This window comes from Triturus cristatus, chromosome 6, assembly GCF_964204655.1.
Source record: "Triturus cristatus chromosome 6, aTriCri1.1, whole genome shotgun sequence".
In the NCBI taxonomy this organism is placed as follows: domain Eukaryota; kingdom Metazoa; phylum Chordata; class Amphibia; order Caudata; family Salamandridae; genus Triturus; species Triturus cristatus.
The window spans coordinates 211,011,345-211,035,587 of NC_140589.1; the positions used below are offsets into that span (position 1 = coordinate 211,011,345).

The 24,243-nt window shown below is 45.1% G+C and overlaps 1 protein-coding gene across 1 annotated transcript in view; it reads right to left on the minus strand.

Annotated features, from left to right (window-relative positions):
- The window catches only part of CYP39A1 (cytochrome P450 family 39 subfamily A member 1), a 267,552-nt gene that overhangs the window by 192,984 nt on the left and 50,325 nt on the right, over nt 1-24,243 (minus strand). The window contains exon 3 of the mRNA XM_085610546.1: nt 3,670-3,844. Within this exon, the coding sequence (XP_085466672.1) occupies nt 3,670-3,844 (175 nt within the window). The remainder of the gene's footprint in view (nt 1-3,669; nt 3,845-24,243) is intronic.

The following is a 24,243-nucleotide window of genomic DNA, read 5'->3' on the forward strand; positions in this document are numbered from 1 at the left end:
GCTAAATATAGTTTACAAAGGTATCCCATCACTGGAAATAGTAGTACATTTTTTTTTATAACGAACGGAACAGTACTTTTGGAAAAAATATTTAGTTAATTACATATCGTTCAGACAATATTTCTGCTAATGATATTCTGAAATACAACCCTAGGCTCTAGATGCTCAAGTATACCCTTAAATGAATCTGAAAAGCAGACACTTTTTAATGAGGTTTCTGTTGACCTTATTAAGCACCTACATCATACAATGAGCGCCTCAAAGTGGCTTTGAGTCAGTTAGATCAGTCTGAATTAAACTCAAGTTCATAAAAGGGAAATTTTCCAAGTAAGAGTATTTCCCCGCTATATGGTTGCTTACCGAAGTGAATCTTTTTAGTGATGAGAGAGTTGAAAAGTATCTGTTGGGAGCTCCCATCAAGAATAATCTTAGTGTAACACAGACTTCCTCAAATATTATCCATGAGCTCTTCCTCAAACTTACAAGACCTATGCATACAGAGGAATGTCCTTCATTGTGACACCCTTGCATTGTATGTGTGGCCAGAAAGAGTACACCTAGCTTATCTCATCCAATACAAAATGAGGCCATACATTCAGTACATATTTCAAGAAGAGAGGTCCAACGCGAGTGTGAATGCTGACACCCTTGGAAGAGTTATATAGCCTCGAGATGCTGTAAAATTGTGATCAACTTTGACTTAGAAAACGTTTCTAATGGGTTTGTTCACTCACAGGGACTTCCACGTAACAGCAATAACTAAATATAAGTAGCAAAAAGCAGCTTGTTGTAAATGCTATATAGTCAGTCAATATTTGATATTATTACTACATGTAAGGTGCACCCTCACGTCTGACTTGTGGTAGCTTTCGTTTGAGCCTCCTCAGCCTGAGATAAACACATTTGAAATAGCTGAGGAGGTTTAAGATCATTGCAAAGAAATACAATCTTAGTCAAGTTATAGCCCAAGCTAGCGAGAGGTCGGGTAGGTGCAAGATTCTGTGCCCTCCGACAAAACTATGGTGACGGCAAGCTCCCTCTCGCTATGACTTATGGAGCATCCTGCCTAACTTTGAACAGATAAGGACCACTGTTTGGGTCCATTGCAGTGGCAATTTCTTTTCAATAAGGCCACTGCACAATCCCTCTTATTTATAAGTTCTATACTGTCCTCAAGAAGCGCGGAGGATCTCCTCCTGCGACCATTATAGCGCGAAACATGTCGGCTTACCCCCTTTCTAATAAAACACTGAACTTGTCTAGCTACTGAGGGTCATAACTACTCACGCGCAGCACATAACCTTTTACCTATGACAGAGTGATCACCCTGATTAAATTAGTCCACCTCAGATACCCTCTAGTCATTTTTAGGTTTTTCGCTTCACTTAACACTGCACACAGACCCGCACACACCTTACGGCTAGGTCTATAAAAGATCTCTGATAAAGTGACCCTTTGGGGGACCCGTAGGGTATTGTAGTGCCGGCCCAGCGAGGAGCATCGCCCGATAATGAAGCATGACATCCTTTGGGCTGTGGGAGAGCATCAAGTAAGAGTCTCCCCGACTCTTCTCCACGTTTCAAAAACGAGCATTGGCATAGCCAATAGGTCTCGCCTTTGGGACCTTATAAGATAAATTAAAGGCATTGTTATTTCAATAAATAAAATTAATAAACCTCGATTATCCATTAATCTGAAAAAATGCCCTGCATACTAAGATTTATTACTTTGCAGTGTGGTAAAAAAAAACGCACAACATGATCTTAAAAATTTGTTTGCAAGAATGCATGCGCAGGTGTCCAACCTCAAACTTCTCAGCATCCTCCTGATGCAACAACTTAAGGACTAAAGTATTTTTCAACAAGATTCATGGTCGTATTTGCAACACCATATTAAAAGTGAAACTTCGAGTTCCAGAACGCTACCCGCTGTAGGGCAGAAAGTATAACACGTGGCCTATGGGCACTTAGTAGTTGTGGTTTGCAAAGTTAAAACTCCGCATCGAGCTACCAGTCTATTAGTGCCGCTCATGGGCGAATGGTGGCAAAATGCTACTTAACAAATTATTCCTCTGCCACTAAAACGCAGATTCGCATAGCCGTTGTATCTGTTCCTCGGCTCCTGTTCGACCTTCCAGTCTGTGTCTACCTTCCTTCTAAACCATCAAAACATTTGACAAAGGACGGATACACAGAAAGGGCGGGCGAACGGGGGGAAGTTTATACTACAACTCAGAAACGGACATAAGTTGTCAGGCTGCATTGCCGCCGAGGAAACAAAAAAGGGACTTTGGGAGATACCCATAGAAGCCCACAGTGTTCTAAATAAAGGCAAATAGCGCTGCGCCTGAATATGACCATTTAGGCAATGCATCTGAATCATGCCTAAACAGCGGCCATTTCGTAATGGTAATGTTTGTCATTCATTGTAGAACACAAAATGTGAAAATACAAGTTAAACAAAACTAACTGGTTTAGAACCACATAAATGTTATATGTATTACAAATTGCCAAATGTTTATCACCCTAAATATATCGAAAGACCCAAGATTGATTTAAAACAATGTTGGTTGGTTTACCCCTGAGTTCTCTCACCGCACCATGTGTAAGTAGCATTATAGTGCAAGAAATATCTTTGGAAATAGTCGCTCCCTTTAGTCTAAGCATTAAAAAGGCACTTGACATTTTCTCTATTCTTCAGACTTCTGAGGTGCGATCAGTAAATAATGGCACCCACGGAACAACATGTTACTAATATTATGAATACTGCAAAACGATGAGCGATAATAATAAGCACAGCTAATCTAAGATGCCGACTTGCGTGCTATTGTAGTTTTAGTCATAACAATGGATTAAACAAGCATCGCAACAATTTTAGGCTGCTCCTTTTCTCTCTTCGTGTTAACTGTAGTTTCGTTTACAAGAGGAGGCGACATCCCAGATGCCAGATGGTGCGAAGCTAGAAAAACAAGCAGGAAGTGGGATAGGGGATGGGGTAGGGCACGTCACGCGCACTAAGGGGAGAGAGGCACGCAGGCTGGCAAATGGTGAGCACTTTTGCGGCCGCTTTGATGTTCTCAGTGGCCGCGCGGCTCACTGATAACATCAAAGCGGCTGCGAAAGTGATCACGCAGGCTGACAAATGGTGCGCGCGCCCGGCGCACATGCACTGTAGCTGGAGGCCTGAAAAAACCCACTAGTTAGCACTTCCAAATCCCGCTTACTAAAACTCTCGCCAGAGCAGCGCTAAAGCGCTGGCTCAGGTGAGACCTAATGACTGACCCTTTCTTCTAATTCCAATCTCAGGAACAGTGACTCTCTTTAGTAACTTGTAAAAGCTACATAGTCACTCAATATTTGGTATTATTACTACATGTAAGGTGCACCCTTACGTTTGACTTGTAGCAGCTATCGTTTGAGCCTCCTCAGCCTCGAAATATATGCATTTTAAATAGCTGAGGAGGTTGAAGATCATTGCAAAGAAATACAATGTTAGTCAAGTTATACGTGCTACAGTAAATATCTTGACAGTTACTCTGCAGTAATAATAAAATTATGTAGAAATTAGAGACATTATGTATATATAACGAATGGGTGTACCTGATGTTTAATAAACAGAAATCCTCTACAAATTGATTTAGAGATTGAGATGGATTTTCAATCAACTTGCCTGACTAAGTCATAGAGATCCAGGGTGCCCTCAGGGCCAAGAGGCTTCATGTGCTCATGTAACTCTTCACTCAGGCTCTTCGTGTACAAGTGCAGGTTGCTCTTAGACAGTCTGCTTTTCATTATCTCATGGATTGCATTGTGCCCCTTGTAGAAGTTCTCCTTGGTGATGGAAGCTTTGGGAAGTATAACAAAACAAAAAAAAACAGATTACTGATAAAACATACCGCATTCATCAGTGGTGTATTATTCATGAATGGAAAACTTTAGAGGACCTTCTAGGGAACAGTATGTGGATCGGATGTGTGTTGAGAGAGGTCATGGGCAAGTGCTACCATTCAGTCTAAGACATGGGGCCCAGGATGATGGTGCCTCTCTCCTGCTTTCAGGTAGCACTGCTCAAATAAGAGAATCAATCCCTATTTCAGCCAAGTGATAACTCATCCACAGGCTGGAAAAGGATGAGATTAGAAGGCTCAATTGGTTGCATATTATGTACAGGGTCAGGTTTCACTCTACTCACACTTGTGGTATTCTGTACCTAGAGGGAAGTATTGCAGGTGATAGGTTGGGCTGGTAAAATGATCACAGAGGCCCCTCTCTTGGTGGGAGACGAGTTGAAATAGGTAACCTCACGCAAGGGATTTAGGTCACGGTGCAATTTAGGATCACCCAATTTGGAGATATGGTTCAATATGGGCAGGTGAAAGCTTCTGCTAACCTCAGGCAGAGTACGACTTGTGCCATCGCGACTTTTAGGTACTTCTAGGTTTGCCTCCCATCTCTGCCCTGTAGCGTGTGATGGGACATTTTCCCTCATTCAACCTTTTAGGAATACTTTGTTGAATCTAGATCGACCAGGTGTCACTGGTAATCACTGCAATGAAACAACTGCTGTACTGTTACTGTGATATATTGATTTGAATTGTTTCACTGCCAAAATGAGAATAAAGCAGTGACATTTAAAATAAAGATTTCCCGCTGTCTGTAAGACATGTTTGTTAATGTTATATTTCACCATGCTCCAGGTTTGTGAGGATCAGCATACAGGATCAGCAAATGGGTCAGGAAAGGATCTATCAAGAGGACCTGAAACCTTCATGGACCTATCCGTACATCCATCCATTCACCACTTTTTTCAGCATCTTCTTTTTTTTCGGTACCACCTTTGCTGGGTGTGATAGATTCTGACAGTGAAGTTACCTGTGAACAGTGTTGTTTAGTGGGACACGTGAGATCCTCCGGTGTGTGGGTTAAAATAAGAGCAAATTGTGTCCTTGTCTGTTTAATGTAGGACAGGAGGTGGGGGAGTGTCATAGCTACAACTAAGGGATTTTGGTTTTGAATGATTTTAGAATGTCAAAGGATGATCGGAACCTCATAAATTCCTGTGGCTTGACTAGACATATTTGTAAGGACAGTGTAAGTCAAGTGTCAAAAATATTTGGAAGCAGCAACGATGGCCAGGGGCAGCCAGAGCCATTATTCTTTCCCATCAGAAACCTTTATTTCGGTCATTACGACCATAAAAGTATGCAATAGAAACAGTAAATGCAATACAAGAAAATAGACAAAAAAGGTAATCCAATAAAATTACATCCCAATCTGTAATTAGGCACTGACATAGTTCCAGATCCGGCAGCTCAATAAAATGCATGTGCAAGATAAATACTGTGCAAAGGACAATGAGTATGAAAAACACAACTGTGCGAATAGTTTCAGTACGGGTCATTCAGAGGAGTTAATTGAAGCAGCAATCAGAGTCATACCTTTAAAATACAAACTGTATACACACATATAAAAAGTAAAACTAAATACATTTTAAGGTTAAAACAGTTACAAAATTTAAAATACAGGTTAAAACCCTAGAAAATTACAACGATGTGCTGCTGCAACTAAGGTAACGATTTTACAAAAGTCATGCGCCTAAGCCACATTGAAGTCAAACATCTTGACACGGCAAAGACAATGGGCTTACGGGTGTCAGACTTCAAAACTCTAAATGCCTCAGCACAGTGAGCAAACCCTAAATTCCTGCACAGTTGGACAAGCCAGCGCTTCCTTATTAATGTATAACTCGGGCAAAAGAAAAAGACATGAAGCTCCATCTTTTCCTCCCAATTGCAAGCTGGGCATTCTCTACGAGAAGAGTGTGTCCATTTGCGGGTGAATACACGGAGCGGTAGAATGCCCATTCTAAACTGAACATACAGTTTTCTCGCCAGAGATGGCTGGATGTCATCTAAAAAAGATTCCATTCTGTAATCATCTTTTAGCAATAAAAATTGGGCCGTCAGTTGACCTACAGAGGAACGTCCCTGTACAGCGACAAGCTTGCTCGAACGGTAAGCTTTTACCACTTCAGAGCATGGGGTTGCAGCACATGCTTCCTCAGGGTTGCTACACAATGTTGGTTTTCCCATCTTAGTGCATGTGAGAACAAGACTCGTGGTTACAGAGACGTGCCCGCACCCATACTAGGTGGGCCCGTTCCAGTGGTCGGGTCGTCTTTCCTTCACCTATGAGGCCTCCAGTCCTACTTTTCTGAGGTGGAGTCTCTCTATGACAACCCTGAGTTAGGGACTTGTGCTTATTTTGGGGTAGATCCCATCTCTTAACCGACCGACAGAGGTCGCTACATATTTAGATCTACCTTCGGTCCTGAAGAAGTGTCGCTCTATCTCGGAGCAGCGTAGACACGAAACATGTTGACCCCAGTCAACGATAGGCTACCCAGATACCTTGCCTCATTGCAGTAGCCCCACTGATTTTACTTAGTCCCAGCCCCGACACCCTTATTAAAAAATCAACAGGGCCAGGGCCTATTGTAATCACCTTTATACACAAACTAGGAGCCACTGACCTCCTTCACTCACACACACCCTTCACAAACGGCGTTCTCAGATCAGAAGATCTCCGCTAAAGATGCCACCAGGCCCGTTGGACATTGCAGCGCCGGTCCGACGAGGAGCCCCCAATGATGAAGCATGACACCCTAACAGGTGTGTGAGGGCATTAAGATCTGAAATACAGATCTTCCCCCCCCCCCCCGAGACCACAAAATTGCAGGCAGTTAGTGATCCTCATCACCCCGGCCTTAAGATAGGAACTGTTCCCTTTTTTTAATCAGGTAAGGGGTAATCCCCATATCTCCAAGTACCCGCCATAGCTTGGCCCTGGGCACCAAGTCGAAAGCCGTCTTCAGGTCAACGTAGATCAAATAGAGGCTGCCACCCTCCATTCTCACCGTTTTCCAAAATATAAGTTGGAGTCCATAGATTTGGTCCACGGTGGAAATGTTTTTCCTGAATCCGGCTTGTAAGGGCTTAGAATATCATGATCTCCCATCCACCCCTGCACACGGTCAAGAACTACCCGAGCAAAGAGTTTGACGTCAATCAAACTGATCGGTCTGTAATTTGCAGGGAGAAGCGGCGACCCCTTTTCAAAAACTGGGACTATTTCTGCCCAAGCCCAGGTTTCGGGAATTGGCATGCCTTTCAAGATGGCATTAAGTAGAGCCCACAGATAAGGTCCCCGTATTCCTGGTTCTGCCCGGAAGTGATCTCCCGGGATCTTGTCCAATCCCGGCGCTTTGCCCAAAGGGAGCTTACTTATCGCACTTAAAACTTCTGAGAGAGTGAATTCAATAAGTTCATCATGGGTAGCACTAGAAACAATTGGAAATACATCTCCACAGGCGACGGGGACGTTCTTTGTGGTATATAGGGCCTGAAAGTGAGCTTCCCAGGCTTCTGCTGATATATTAGGTTCGATAGCAGCCTTGCCCTGACAACTACCAGTGTCAACTATGGACCACAACTCTCTTTGATCTTTGTTCGCCAGAGCAGTTTGCAGAGCATCCCATCTGTCCATTTCAAAGGCCTCCTTTGCTAGCCTAGTGGTCTCTTTGTACAGCGTCCTTTTTTCTTTGATTAATGGCTAGTTTTTAGCTTTGATGGCCTCCAATAAAGCTTGTTTTGTCACACGGCACCTATCATTAAACCATGAGCAGATGGCCTTCTTTTTGCCCGTCGCTTGTGCCTTTGGGTAGAATACATCAGCAAGCTTTACGACCAGACCTGCATGTAAGTCTGCAACCTTGTCGATAGAAGCGGTGTTATCCACTGCGACTACCACTTTACCCAGTTCTACTAACACTGAAATGACTGCTGCATGTAATGCAGACAGCTTTTCTGGTGACTGCTGGATTGCCCCCACCTAATTCTCCTCCTGTTGTTAGAGAGGTTTAAGCCGTTGTCTACAGCGATACTAGTGGGCACGGGAGTTCCCAGATTTGGCAACTCCAATACTAATGATAAAGCATTGTGATCGCTGTCATGTCGTGGGAGGACAATGAAGTCACGGACTCTGGACGACAGCCTAGTCTCCACTAGGATGTAATCCAAAAGAGAAACTTTGCCAATTCTATTGGATGTTAGGTTCCCTGGGATGTCCGTGGGTGTGCGACCATTGCACGCTCGTAAGGAGTGCGCTAGTGTGAATGCATTGATCTGTATTGCCAGCGGAGATCAGGTCTTAATTGGTGGAATTTGGGGTTCAGGAATTAACCACTGTACATCTTCTTCAGTGGGAATTGCATCAACCGTAACTGGAAGGGGCTTGTATTGACAGTTAAAATCACCCCCCCATTATCAACCAAGTATTTGGGGAGACAACTAGCATGAAAGAATTAAGTTGGTCAAAAGTCGGGGATTCCTTAGTCACACTCACAGGATGAGAGTAGATGTTAACAAGGGCCAGTTCCAACTTGGTAGAGGAAGTAAGTACTACACATAAAATATCCCTAGCCTCAGAATCCAGGGATTTGGCCGTGCAGCCCAAGTGGGAACCCACCCAAATACAAAAACCCCCGGATGGTCTGCCCCTGCCTCCCGAAATCGCTGGGATGGTGAACGAGGCAAACACCACCCTGAGAAAATCTTCCCGTGCCCATGTCTCCTGGAATAGGCAGATATCAAACTGGTCGACAAAAAGCCCCCAATCAGGGCAGGACAGCTTGCTTTTTAGACCAGCAACATTCCAGGATAAGATCTGTAAGTTCCTTTCTTGGCTCAGGTTGTAGGCAGGGGCCACTGTGGCACGAGAATTAGATATATGGACATCCCCTACTGAATACAAGGGAGGACAGGTAAGTAGCCAATTGTGCTGTTTTTCCACCAAATCCCCATAACTAAGGGAATCAATAGTTGCAGGGGCTTGCTGACTGAGAGGTTCTGTCCCTGGCCTTGTTATGTCACCATCCACCTGTGGTAATGTTAAACCCAATTCCAGAATCTGGGGCAAATGGTTTAATTTACTGCGGGCCTGAGGTTGTTATGTCTCTCTTGTACGTGGTCATAGATAAGCTGGGGTTCTACCTACCGCAGACCTGTTTTTATAGATCTCTGTCACTCTTATGGGCTGCAACGTGCGTGTATAATGTGTCTGATTTGTTGCCAATGAATTTCTTGTTTTCTTTAAATTCAATAAAATTGATTATCAAAAAAAAAAAAAAAAAAATTCCAGGATATTTTGTCGTACCCCAAGATTCATGTACCGTCTAGGTTGGGTAAACCTATTCTCCCTAGATTCTACATGGGGCCTTGCAGGTCCCTTTCCTAGTTTTCTGCCTCAAGGCCCTGAAATCTATTTCTTACAGGGACACTGTATAATAGGAGTCTGGGGGTAGGATAATTATAGTCATGATGGTGCACTGGCCCTCGGTCTAAGGAAGTACTGGCCCTGTGTAGTGTAGGATAGCGGGGTAAAAATGGTAGAGGTAGTGTTTGGATCTCTGTGTGGTTCTCTAGAGGCCTATGATTCTGGTTTAATAACCAACATACGATCTGAGGATTTTTAAAGTTTATGACCACACAGTCGCCTTGGTTCGTCTTTATGGCTTTTCCCACCCCAACCACTCTGCGAACCATTATAATTTCTCCTGCCCTATCACAGGGGAACTGCCTATTCCTTGTCAGCCAGAACAAGCATTTGTTTCTGAGATCTAGGTGAGACTCTTGCTAGCTCTTCGTGAGCGAAGGTACCCCTGTAAGGATAATCATATAAGGGAAGGAGGCTGGCGGCAAATTTATGCTAGGCTGAGTTATAACTTCTATACTGCCCGCTGAGCTCTCTCCCTCCCCATATCCTTCTCTGCACTCGGTGTTTGCTAGTTGACTAGTAGTGCTCTTACCTTGTCTCTGGCTGGTGGAGGCTGCATTGTCATTCCTGGCTTCACCGTTAGAGTTCTTACATGTTGTGTTGGTTGTGTGAGTTTGCTCCTGCTGTACACCTAAGCCTGGCATGGACAGCCTAGCTAGTTGGTCACTATTGGAAGCATTATTACTAGGCCATCCAAAACCCCCTATGCTGTTGAGATGTGCACTCTTGTGGGCACACAATTTAACAGCAGGAGTTTGACCTAAGGTGTCTACCTGACAACTAAAGTCGGTCCTCTTCATCACTAATTGAGTTTGCTTAAGGCCCAAGAGTTCTTGTCTGCTGTCAACAAGTCTCTCTAGCTTGTGTATGTAATCTGATAAAGGGGCAACCTCCTCCTTCACTGTTTCTCTGATTTGGGCTAGTAAATCTCTAGTCATATCTTACACCCAAGCTGTTTAGGGTGAATCCATTTGAGCATTAGCAGGGCACCTTTTGGAGGCATTAAGGATATCCGAGTATGCCACACTATCTGTTGGGCCCCCTCTAAGTTTCTTGCTCTTGGATGCCCCCCGTTTGCTTGCTTACGCTTCCCTTTGTTATGCAAGGTGGGGGCACGGCCCTCCTTATAAGGTTCTATTCCAGATGTAGCTTCATGGGTTAGAGATAATAGAGGCACAGACTCCTGGGATGGAGGGGAGTGGTTAGGGGTAAGAGCATTAGAAGTGGACAATTCTGAAGGCGGAAGACAAAGATCTGGAGTTAATGATAAACGCCTTTTAGTGAGTTCAATCTCTGTTGTTACCACCCCTATAGCTCTCTGCAACATTCTATCAATTGATGTCAGTGGTAACAGGGAAGAGGACGTTATTTGCGGGCAAGGCTGTTTTACAGTTCAAGCGCGTCACCCCATTGCGGGCTTAGGGTGAATCGTAGGATGTACCCTCCTAGCTAGCACCTATGTTACAGATAGTCAAACCAGATATTCCACGTGATCTACAATGCATGGGGTAGATATGGCTAATATTTAGACAAATGGGAGCAGAGAATACGTGAATCAAATGTAGCACTTTGAAAGGTAGGGAAAAAAAAGGTTAACCCAATCAGAAGAACTATAAATATAATCATCTAGGCTTCCCCTGAACACAAAAAACCCACTCCAAGTCCTTAGTCCTTACACTATTCCTCACATGAGTCCAAGGGGTTCACCAAGGCAAGGCCAGCTAGGGATGTTACCTACATCCAGCGTGGTCATCATGCTCAGGGGGGCAGGCGAGCAAAGTCTTACCCAAGATAGTCCCGGATCATAAGGCGTAGAGACACGGCCCTGCTCTGCCTCTTCATGGTGATGACGGGCAAGGACGGTCCCGCGCGCGTCCCACACCGCAGTGGGAGAGGCAGCGCTATAAGCGAGAAGGCCACATCTCCCTCTCACCGGTGGCACCTGGTGTGGGGCTGGGGACTCTGGGACTTGTAGTCCTCGTTTTGATGACGCAGCGCTGTGGATGCCGTGAAGCACTGTGGCCGGGTATGTCTGCGGTGCTCCGGTCCCCTGTTAGGACCAGCGTGATGATGGCAGTGAGCTCCAAGCCCCAGACAGCAGGGGCAAAAACAGCAGGGCAGCAACAGTGCATCCTGCGCCGCAGTGGGAGAGGCAGTGCTATAAGCGCGATGGCCATGCCTCCCTCTCACCGGCGAGACCTGGCGTGGGGCTGGTGACTCTGGGACTTATAGTCCTCGTTTTGATGAAGCAGCACTGTGGATGCCGTGAAGCGCTGTGGCTGGGTATGTCCTCAGTGCTCCGGTCCCCAGTTAGGACCAGCGTGATGATGGCAGTGAGCTCCAAGCCCCAGACAGCAGGGGCAAAAACAGCAGGGCAGCAACAGTGCGTCCCGCGCGGTGGTGGGAGAGGCTGCGCTATGGCCACGCCTCCCTCTCACCGGCGGCACCTGGCGTGGGCCTGGGGACTCTGGGACTTGTAGTCCTCGTTTTGATGAAGCAGCGCTGTGGCTGCCGTGAAGCGCTGTGGCCGGGTATGTCCGCGGTGCTCCGGTCCCCCTTTAGGACCAGCGTGATGATGGCAGTGAGCTCCAAGCCCCAGACAGAAGGGGAAAAACAGCAGGGCAACAACAGTGCATTATTCAGCTTACTGGAGGTTAAGGGTACTATGCAGTTGTGGTAAGTATTTTCAGTACTATCGTTTAAGTATCACAAAATTGATGTGGGGGCAATTAAGATAGTTACAAGTCATAGATATTGATGACAGTGGGTAATTGTGTTTTGTACTAAAGCCTTATCCACTTTAAAAATAGGCAAATATATGACTTATTATTTTGGGATGGTTATATGGGAATACTCCAATAACAGCACTTCTTTTAGCCGGTCATCTGAGCATCGGAAGTACACTTGCTGTACTATGAATGGTCTAGAGTATTATCACTGTCAAGATGCAGTACTATGAATGGTTCAGAGTATTATCACTGTCCAGCTGCGGTACTATGAATGGTCCAGAGTATTATCACTGTCACATTGTGGCACCATGAATGGTCTAGAGTATTATCACTGTCAAGCTGTGGTACTATGAGTGTTCCAGAGTATTATCACTGTCAAGCTGTGGCACTATGAATGGTCCAGAATATTATCACTGTCAAGTATTATCACTGTCAAGCTGCAGTACTAAAAATGGTCCACAGTATTACCGCTGTCAAGCTGTGGCACTATGAATGGTCCAGATTATTATCACTGTCAAGTATTATCACTGTCAAACTGCAGCACTAAAAATGGTCCAGAGTATTTTCACTGTCAAGTTGCGGCACTAAGAATAGTCCAGAGTATTATCACTGTTTAAGCTTCAGTACTATGAATGGTTCAGAGTATTATCACTGTCAAGCTGCAGTACTATGAAAGGTCCAGAGTATCATCACTATCAAGTTGCGGCACTATGAAGGGTCTAGAGTATTTATCACTGTCAAGCAGTGGTACTAGGAATGGTCCAGAGTATTATCATTGTCAAGCTGCAGTACTTTGAGTTGTCCAGAGTATTATCACTGTCAAGCTGCTTTACTATGAATAGTCCAGAGTATTATCACTGTCAAGCTGTGGTACTATGAATGGTCCAGAGTATTATCACTGTCAAGCTGCGGTACAATTTATGTTCTGGGGTATCATCACTGTCAAGCTGCAATACTATGAATGGTCCAAAGTATTTTCACTGTCAAGTTGCGGCATTATGAATGGTCCAGAGTATTATCACTGTCAAGCAGTGGTACTAAGAATGGTCCAATGTATTAGCATTGTCAAGCTGTGGCATTATGAATGGTTCAGAGTATTTTCACTGTCAAGCTGCAATGGTATGAATGGTCTACAGTATTTTCAATGTCAAGTTGCGGCACTGTGAGTGATCTACTATATTTTGACTGTCAAGCTGCAGTACTATGAATGGTCCGGAGTACTATCGCTGTCAAGCTGTGGTACTATGAATAGTCCAGAGTATTTACGCTGTCAAGTTGCGGCACTATGAATGGTCAAGAGTATTTTCACTGCCAAGCTGCAGTACTATGAATGGTTCAGAGTATTATCACGGTCAAGCAGTGGTACTATGAATGGTCCAGAGTGTTATCGCTGTCAAGCCGTGGCAGTATGAAAGGTCCCGAGTATTATCGCTGTCAAGCATTGGTACTCTGAAAGGTCCAGAGTATTATCACTGTCAAGCAGTGGTACTATGAATGGTCCAGAGTATTATCATGGGCAAGCAGTGGTACTATGAATGGTCCAGAGTGTTATCGCTGTCAAGCCGTGGCAGTATGAAAGGTCCCGAGTATTATCGCTGTCAAGCATTGGTACTCTGAAAGGTCCAGAGTATTATCACTGTCAAGCAGTGGTACTATGAATGGTCCAGAGTATTATCACGGGCAAGCAGTGGTACTATGAATGGCCCAGAGTGTTATCGCTGTCAAGCCATGGCAGTATGAAAGGTCCAGAGTATTATCGCTGTCAAGCATTGGTACTCTGAAAGGTCCAGAGTATTATCACTGTCAAGCAGTGGTACTATGAATGGTCCAGAGTATTATCACTGTCAAGCAGTGGTACTATGAAAGGCCCAGAGTATTATCGCTGTCAAGCAGTGGTACTATGAATGGTCCAGAATATTATCAATGTCAAGCCATGGTACTATGAAAGGTCCTGTGTATTATCACTGTCAAGCAGTTGTACTATGAATGGTCCAGAATATTATCAATGTCAAGCCGTGGTACTATGAATGATCCAGAGTATTATCGCCATCAAGCCGTGGTACTATGAATGGTCCAGAGTATTATCACGGGCAAGCAGTGGTACTATGAATGGCCCAGAGTGTTATCGCTGTCAAGCCATGGCAGTATGAAAGGTCCCGAGTATTATCGCTGTCAAGCATTGGTACTCTGAAAGGTCCAGAGTATTATCACTGTCAAGCAGTGGTACTATGAATGGTCCAGAGTATTATCACGGGCAAGCAGTGGTACTATGAATGGCCCAGAGTGTTATCGCTGTCAAGCCATGGCAGTATGAAAGGTCCAGAGTATTATCGCTGTCAAGCATTGGTACTCTGAAAGGTCCAGAGTATTATCACTGTCAAGCAGTGGTACTATGAATGGTCCAGAGTATTATCAATGTCAAGCCATGGTACTATGAATGATCCAGAGTATTATCGCTGTCAAGCTGTGGTACTATGAAAGGTCCAGAATATTATCGCTGTCAAGCCATGGTACTATGAAAGGTCCTGTGTATTATCACTGTCAAGCAGTTGTACTATGAATGGTCCAGAATATTATCAATGTCAAGCCGTGGTACTATGAATGATCCAGAGTATTATCGCCATCAAGCCGTGGTACTATGAAAGGTCCAGAGTGTTATCGCTGTCAAGCCGTGGTACAATGAAAGGTCCAGAGTATTATCGGTGTCAAGCAGTGGTACTATCAAAGGTCAAGAGTATTATCGCTGTCAAGCCGTGGTACTATGAAAGGTCCAAAGTATTATCACTGTCAAGCCGTGGTACTATGAAAGGTCCTGTGTATTATCGCTGTCAAGCAGTGGTACTATGAATGGTCCAAAATATTATCGCTGTCAATCTGTGGTACTATGAATGGTCCAGAGTATTATCGCTGTCAAGCCGTGGTACTATGAATGGTCCAGAGTATTATCGATGTCAAGCAGTGGTACTATGAAAGGTCCAGAGTATTATCGATGTCAAGCCGTGGTACTATGAATGGTCCTGTGTTTCATTCCGACACATACTTTATTGACCAATAGATGCCATAATTACCTTGCTAAAATAGGTATGAGGGGCTTCAAGCCTTATCTTGAAATGATATACCCTGCATACGCTAGGTCATTCAGTTAATTTTAGTCTAGGGGTTGTACCAATTAAATATGTCACAAGGAACTGGAACAATGCTATAGTCACACCGTGAGCCTGTTTAAGTAACGATGATGTGACGGAAATAGGTTTGCACTTACCTTTGTCCTGTCCATTCTATGAAACAACCAAGAAAAGGCAGCAATACAAAGCACAATACACAGTGGACGGTCTTGTCTTCTGTAATCTAACTGATATTTTTTGCTGCTATTTTCCAGTTGGTGGCTTCTTAGCCTCTGAGTGCTTGGCAGACTCGTTCAAGGTTAGTTAATCTGCAGGGATGCTATTTCTATATATATGTCTTTATTGTGTATGTTGTATAAATCTTTTTCTTAAACTGAGATTTTGAATACGTCATTGTAAATAATTGCTTTTAACATCATGCAGTACTTTAATGGCATATTTATGTAAAGGGATCATGGATTTTTGATTCCGTTCCAAAGTACAACATATGCCATAGCTCTCGGGGATGCACAATGCAAACCTAGAATCAGATATAAAGTGTATGCAACATTTCAGTCATCCCAGTAAGGCAGTCTAATACTGTCCCCAGGGACCAGGAATACACGTCATGGCTCAAACTGAGGCAGAGGAGAAGAGAGATTCGCAGCCTCAAAAACAAACTCATTTGTCCCACTCACAGCATGAAAAACAGCCCCTATGTGGATGTATCTGGAGCGCTGAAAATGAAGGGCGCGATTTGACTCTCATCCAAGCTTCTTGTAGCAAGAAGACCAACTCAAGAGACATCTGACCTCAGAACCAACAGACCGGCAAAGGGTGGGTTACCATTGGCCTGCTATACAGCATGACTAAAGTTAATGTAAAGACTGTATAGCAGAAAATATACAGGAGTTAACTCTATACGTGTTATAAGGACATGATTAAAAATAACGCTGGAGCAAAAAACATTTTAACTTTTGTCTTCGCATCTCTGTCATCACATGCCCGTTTAGGTTTTTTTTTACGGGAAGGAAGGAAGTGTACTTATTTTAATCAAATGTATCAGAACTGCCAAAAACATTTTTTCAGATGTCTCTTTTCTTGGGTTGTCTATCCTTAGAGAATGCCTTTGCAACAGAGACCCGCGATGTAAAATGATAAATAAAACTGTGTATGACAAAACTAGCAGCTGCGAATTGTAATGCGTGAGGAAGAACAAACTGTGAGTGAGTCACGGTGTTCAGCGTGACTGTGCACAAACATCTCAGTCTGCAGAACCTTTTCCACCGCGGACTGCCCTGAATCTTAACCCCCAAATCGGTCCTAGGATGCTTGTTTCCGGTCCAGTGAGGACCTGGCTTGGCATTTCGGGCTGGACTGTTCCCATGAGGCACAGGGTCAAGACTGATTTGCATAAAGCCAGGTCTAAACCGGGGTGGCAGGGTGAGCAAAAGAATGATGGATTTAACCCAGATCTCTTGACTGGAGATGAATGTTTTGATTTGTTCTGCATTCCGTCCCTCAATTGTGTGTCTTTTGAATCTTAACCTGGCACAACCGCAAAAGACATCACTGTTCACACCCAGGAAGTCATTATCTTCTCACGTGAAACTGGCACAGCAAACTCTGCCCTATCATGTAATAATGCAGTGATAGTACTTGTGCACTGAAACACATATGCCGCGATCATGGCTGAGCCCACCAAACTCATGCCATCGCTAACTGCAACAGACCTTTAACAGAAAACAAAAGTTTGGGCACGCGGCTGACAAAATCAAATGCAACAAAACATTGGTTCCAGCACTTTGCAAACCGTAGCAACATTTTATTTTGTGTAGCTATACAAAGATGCACCTCGCACCTCGTCTCTACCCTAGGAACATTTCAAATTGAGGTTAAATATAAGACCCTTAACTTTTGGAACTTAGGGCCTGATGTACTATTCCTATATTCCTATTTGCAAACCAGGGATGTGCAAATTGCACACTGTTGTGATGTATACTTATATAGTTTTACATACTTACCTTGATTAGTGATCTTAAGCTATTCTTACCTTGTTTGGAGCGTTCATGCTCTTTGTGTTCTTTGTCCTCGTGCATAGAATGTAAGGTAGACGGCACTCCACCGGTGTCAGTTGCAGCTGGGTCGTGGAGGTAGCTGGGTGCCAGGTTGTGCCACGAGTAAACTATGTTACCTTATTTGCCGTTTCCTGTCTTCCTTCGATGAACCCATCACAACAATTTTGGCGACGATCTTAGGATTCGTGGGGCACAACCTGGTACCGTTGTTGACGCACTTCTGATCAATTTGCTTCGTTTTCGTTTCTCCAGTCTTCCCAGGACTTCTACAGATCTTGCTGGCTCCCGCGTTGGTCTGCAGTGCTTGTGTCCTGAATCTGAGGTACTTTTTTGGCTCATTTTCTACGATTTGCCGTGGCAGCCGTTTGAAGCGCGAGCTGTTCTCAGACGCGCGGTGACGTCACACTCATCATTTGAACGCGCGGCTTGCCCTGAGTCATTTCTGCGTGTCATGCGCAACATAAGTTACGCAGCGTAACGTGCCGCCATATTGTCTTGAGTACAAGACAAGCGCTCCGTGAAGGAACTATATACGAGAGGTGAGGAGTTTTCTTTTATTCAGTGGTTCACTTGAGACTTCCGTTGCCCTTCAACGAACATTTCACACAGCTGTGAGGGTCAATCTGCTCTAATTGGAAGACCCTCGGCACAGTGTGTACAAACTGCCTAGCGCTTACGGAGACATTTTAGTTATGTTCGAGCAGCCTTTATAGTTTGGCTGTAGCAGTAATTTGATAGAATTCTGCTGCCATCGTGTGGCCTATCTTGGGACTGTCCATAGTACATCTCTACTGCATATATTTATTGTGTGCTGCAAGTTTCTTTCTCATTGTGGTTTTAGCGCCTTCAGTATTCGCCTATTATATTTAGCTTTTACCGTCTTTTACATATTATTTGCATTGTTACATTTCAACGTGGCTTCCAACTCATCCAATGTTCTTGTTCCACCTATGTTTCTTTCTAATCCAGGTCCCCCACCAATCATATGGGAAGATTGGGTTGAAATGCTTCACAATTATATTGTAGCACTTGATGGTATTAATTTCTCTCCTGACAGGAAAAAAGCTTTGTTGTTGAGCACATTAGGCACTGAAGGTCAACGGGTGGCTATGGGACCTAATGGACAACCTATGGATGATCCATTTCAAGAGGCTATTAAGAGACTTGAAACAAGATTTTCAAAAGAAATTAATTTGGTTTTAGTTAGATACAAATTCTATACTCAGCTGCAACTGGAAGGAGAAACTATTGATGATTTTGTTTCAAGGTTACGCGAACTTTCTGTCAAGTGTCGCTTTGGTACTATGACCGATGAATTGATTTGTGATCAGCTGATTGTTCAATGTCATGACAGGAAAATTCAAGAGAGGCTCTGGGCTGCCAAAGACCCTTCTTTGAAAGATGCCATCGATTTGGCTAAAGTCATTGAAGAGTCTCAAAGATGCATCAAGGAGTTGAGCAAGAAGGATAAATCTCTTCAAGAAATAGGGAATGTGGAAATAAGAGACGAGAATGTAGATGTTAATGCAGTAATGAAAAGAAATATTAAACCTAGTAATGCTAGTGGATCTACCGTTAAAGCCAAGTTCAAAGAGTGTTTGCGATGTGGTAGTCAGTATCATTAAGCTGATTTTAAAAAATGCTTTGCGATTGACCAGATTTGCAGACGCTGTGGGCAGAAAGGGCACTATGCTAGAATGTGCAGGCAATCTGATTCTGTTGACAGATCTAAATCTAAAATAAGTGTGGTAGATGATGACAATGTTCATAACTCCTTTGTAAATAAAATCTCGGTAGTGGGAGAGAAACACGATCAAACTATGGTGGGTGCTACTCAGGAGTCTCCTAGATTAATCAGACCTACTGCTGTATTTCATGTTTGTGGCAAAGATATCACCTTGATGGTGGATTCCGGTTCCATGTACACGATTATCCCTGAATCCCTTTTTCATGCCACCTCGCAAGGTGTGTCCCTTTTGGAAAAAGATATTAACCCAGTTGGTTACCAAGGTCAGTCCATAGATGTGTTGGGGTACATGTTTGGTCAGATCTCTTTCAAATCACGCGCCACCCATGGCGAGATTTATGTGGCCAAAGAGGGTCCCCCAATCCTGGGTTGGATGCACCAATATGACTTACACATTGTCATCAATCCTAGAGCTACAAATCAAATCATGGTAGTGGAAGATGATATACAGGTCGAGGATATCCTTCGAGATGCTCACAAGGTGTTTGAGGATAGGCTTGGTTGTGTCAAGGGGTATCAGCATAAGATTATTCTTTAGCCAAATGCATGCCCGATACAACACAAGCTCAGGAAAGTTCCTCTTTCTGTCAGGCAAGGTCTTAAAGATTTGTTGGACGAATTATTGAAATCTGGAGTTATTGAGCCGGTGGAGGTGTCCTCATGGATTTCTCCAGTGGTTTTGACACTTAAGTCTGATGGTCGACTCCGTTTTTGCATTGACCTTAGGTCATTAAACCGTGATATAATTACTGACACTTTTCCACTTCCTAACATCAACGAGTTGTTGCAGTCTGTCGGGGGTGGTAGGTACTTTTCCAAGATTGATTTGAGGAGTGCTTACCACCAGATTAGATTGCATCCTGACTCAAAGTCTCTCACAGCTTTTATCACAACAGAAGGTATTTTTCAATTCACTTGCATGCCTTTTGGGTTGGCCTCCGCCGCTAGCGTTTTTCAGAGAATGATGTCCAACATGCTGAAAGGTATACCTGGAGTAGTTGACTTCCAAGATGATATTCTGATTTCAGGAAAATCTATCCAGGAACATAATGTAGCTCTTAGGCAAGTTTTGTGGAAGATAGAACAACAGGGTGTTACGGTCAACAAAGATAAATGCTGTTTTCTTACTGATCGTGTTGATTATTTAGGATACTCAATTTCTAGTGGTGGTATTGCTCCCAAAAAAAAAACTTTTGGATGCCATTAAGAATGCTCCTCCCCTGAGAGACAAAGACCAGCTCAGGTCTTTTCTTGGCCTTGTTGAGTACTATTCAAAATGTGTTCGTGGATTTGCGGATATTTCTGAACCTCTCAGGAAACTTCTTCGCAAAGGGTGCAAATTTGTATGGGAAAGTGATCAGTCTGATGCATTCTCCAAGATTAAAATTGAGATTTGTAATGCAGGAATTCTGGCGCCTTTTAATGCCTTGTGTAAATCGTTTCTTACGGTGGATGCGAGTCTTACTGGAATTGATGTGGTCTTGTCTCAGTTTCAGAGAGGTGTTGAGAGGACCATCGCATTTGCCTCGAGAACTCTCACCCAGTCTGAGAGGAATTATTCGGTAATAGAGCGTGAAGCTCTTGCTGGGGGTGTAGAATACTTCAGAGTATACTTGTGGGGTTCACGTTTTGTCTTAAGGACTGATCACAAACCTCTAATGAAAATCTTGTCTGCAGGCGGTGCAGGAAAGGGATCAGCACGTCTAGCTAGGTTTGCTGCAAGGTTACAAGAATATATGATATTGAGTTTATTCAGGGTTGGAGGAATTTACAGGCTGATTGCTTATCACGCATGTCACTTGATTGGGAAATTGTAGACAGAGATTGTCAACAAGCTAGAAGATGAAGAGGCTGTTGCCTTCGGTTTTTTTTTTGTAAATTCTTTTTATTCCTCAACTTGCACAGTATGACAATATCTTTACAGCATTGCAATATATGAACTGCCTTTGCACATTCCTAACCTTAGCATTCTGATGTTTCTAGACTTTCACTCCTTTCCCTGCTGTGTTCGTTAACTTTTGCAGTCTTTTCATGTCCATCCCTCTACTCCATGCCCCAACTACTCTTCTGCGTCGCTATCCTCTGAGTCAGTGGCAGTAGATTTAGGGGGTTCGCATATGTTCCCAAGGTACTTATTCCATCCACCCCATATCTTTCCCCACTTTTTAGGGCATCTCCGATGAGTGTACACTGACTTTTCCGCCACCATCGCCATATCCATGTCCTTACACCATTGAGTCAGTGTGGGGCAGATACTGGATCCCCACCGTTGGGCAATGTTGCGCTTAGCTATTGTCATTCTAAGCGTCACCCAATCTTGGGCAACCGCAGTCAGATCTGTTGGGTCCCATATATTAAGTAGGCAGCACCTCGGGCTTGGAAGTGTCCCAATATGCGTGACCTGGGACATCGTACGCATCACCGCCGTCCAGAACCGCCCCACTACCGGGCATAGCCAGATGGTGTGGTAAAACGTGCCTATCTCTCCGCACTGTCGGAGACAGAGCGGCGAGTCAGCCCTGCGTATTTTATGTAGAAGTTGTCTAGGGTAGTAGGTACGATGTAAGATTTTCAATTGGACTAGCCGCAGTCTCGATGGAATCGCCGCCTCTCTAGGGGAGGCCAGTACCTCCCTCCAGTCCGCCTCATCGATCTCCCCCACGTCGCGCTCCCACTTCCCCTTGAGCTCCACCATAAGATCCGTCCGATTATTCACTATTTTTTTATATGTCAGTGAGATCGCTCTCCTGTATAAATGGTCCGTCAAGAGTCTGTCTTCTAGTGGAGAGGCCTCTTCGAGCCTCGTGCCCCGCGGTACCAGGGACTGCAGCGCATGCCTGACCTGCAGATAGCGATAAAAATCCGTCTTTGCCATATCATACGTCTCTTGAAGATGAGCAAAGGAGACCACCTCACCCTTCCGCCACAGGTCCCCCACTTTGGAGATGCCGATCAGATCCCAACCCCGGAATCCCTTCGTCTGCCCCAACCTCCCTAGTCGCTTGGTCTCCCATAACGGCATCGCCTGTGTGACTACCCCGTCCCACCCCAATGTGCGTTTCGCCTCGTACCATATTTGCAATGTATGCCGTGTGGGCCCTGTACTCCGTCTCTGTACCTGTTTATCATATAGGGCGCTCATCAGTCCCGCTGGTTCTAGCAGGTGCCTGTCTAGCCGAAATGCGGGATCATGTGAGTTTCTGTTGAGCTATTCGAGGCGTTTTACCGTCCCATAGCAGCGATGTTATCTCCGCCTTGACTGTCGTGAAATATGCATCTGGAACCCGAAAGGGCGTATTTTGCAAAGCGTATAAGAACCGGGGGAGCGCCATCATTTTAAATAGGGCCGCACGGCCCAGGAGCGTCAAGGGTAGGGTGCGCCAAAACTTTACGTCTTTTTTGAACCGCTCCAGGGGCAGGTTCAGATTCCTGTCCATAAAAAGCGCCCGATCATGCGTCACGAACACTCCCAGATATTTAAAGCCGTCCGTCACCACTTGCAGGGGACATCCTCTCGGCAGCTGCGGCGGAGGACCATGAAGTAGATACAGCAAAGACTTTCCCCAGTTAATGGTGTATCCCGACAACCGGCCGTACGCGGCACAGATGTCTAACAGACAGTTAATGGACCAAGCCGGGGACGTCAAGTAGAGCAGTATATCGTCCGCATACAGCGAAATGCGATCCTCCCAACCAGCCGCCCACCGCAACCCACGTATGGAGAGGTCCTGCCTGATCCACGCCGCCAAAGGCTCCAAGACTATCGCAAACAGGAGCGGCGAGAGTGGGCACCCCTGCCTGGTCCCTCTACCCAATGGGAATTCAGCCGATAAGTGGCCGTTGACTACAACTTGCGCCACCGGTTTCGTGTAAAGCAACCGTATCCATGCGCAAAGTTTTGGCCCGAACCCCATATGTTTAAGGACTGCAAAGAGGAAGGGCCATTCCACAAGGTCAAAGGCCATCTGTGCGTCTAGCGATAGTATGACCGCGTCTTCTTCTATTGTTGCCTTACGCTCTATCACACCGTGTACCCTTCTGAGATTTAACGCTGTATTACGGTTGGGCATAAACCCCGATTGGTCTGGATGGATTATGGCACCAAGATACGGCTGTATCCTGGATGCCAGTGCCTTGGCGAGTATCTTTGCCTCCGCATTGAGGAGGGAGATTGGTCTGTATGATCCGCATTTGTGTGGCGGTTTCCCTGCCTTAGGTATCGCCACTATGGTGGCAAGCCGTTGCTCTGTGGGCAATATTCCTCTATCCAAACTTTCAGTATACATAGCGAGGAGGTGAGATGATATCTGCGCGCTCGTCAGCTTATAAAATTCAACTGGTATGCCATTGGGCCCTAACGCCTTCCCTGCATGAAGTGCCCTTATAGCTTGCGTCAGTTCCTCTGTCGTGATGTCAGCCTCTAGTGTAGCTACGGCCGCTTCATCTAGCGATGGCATGTGTATGTCTCGTAAGAATGCTAAGTGTTCTGTCTCCTTATCTGAAGCCATCGGCGTGTATATAGCCTCAAAATGCTGCGCCAGTGCCTCCGCTATTAGGTTAGGCGCCATCACCAAGGCCCCATCCTTTGCTTCTATCTGGGTTACCCAGTTGCTCGCCCTTTCCTGCTTCCCAAGCCAAGCCAGGAGGCGTCCCGCATTGTCCCCCTGCTCATAGATCGTGTGTTGTGTCTTTGTCAGTTTCGTCATAGCCTCTTCTTGTGTGTACGCCCTATATTCTGTTTGCGCCAGATGTAAGTCATGTAGCGTGTCGTCTGTAGTGTCTGCCGCCAGGGCTGCCTCCGCCCGCAACAGGTCGCCCTCTAAGTCATCCACGTGCTTGCGGTGGTCCCTCTGCTGCCCTACTATCAGGGACATGGCCTGCCCACGCACAACAGTCTTGAACGCTTCCCACAACGTTATTGGGGAGGTGACCGAACCTGAGTTTTCCTCAAAGTATCTCTTCGTCGTCCTGAGGAGGCCCTTTCGTATCACCCGATTCTGGAGGTGGCCTGCCCGGATGGGGAACAGTCTGCGGGTCCGCCGTGCGTCCGCCGCATATGTGACTATGATCGGTGAGTGGTCCGATATGCCCCTAGGTAAATGTTTAATGTCTGCCATGCTCATCATCCCTGTTGCCAGTGTGAAGATATAATCTATTTGAGAGAGACTGCGGTGGGCCCCTGAGTGGAAGGTGTATTGTTTCTCGCCTGGGTGTCTCACCCTCCATGCATCCAGCAGCCCCAGCGCTTGAGAA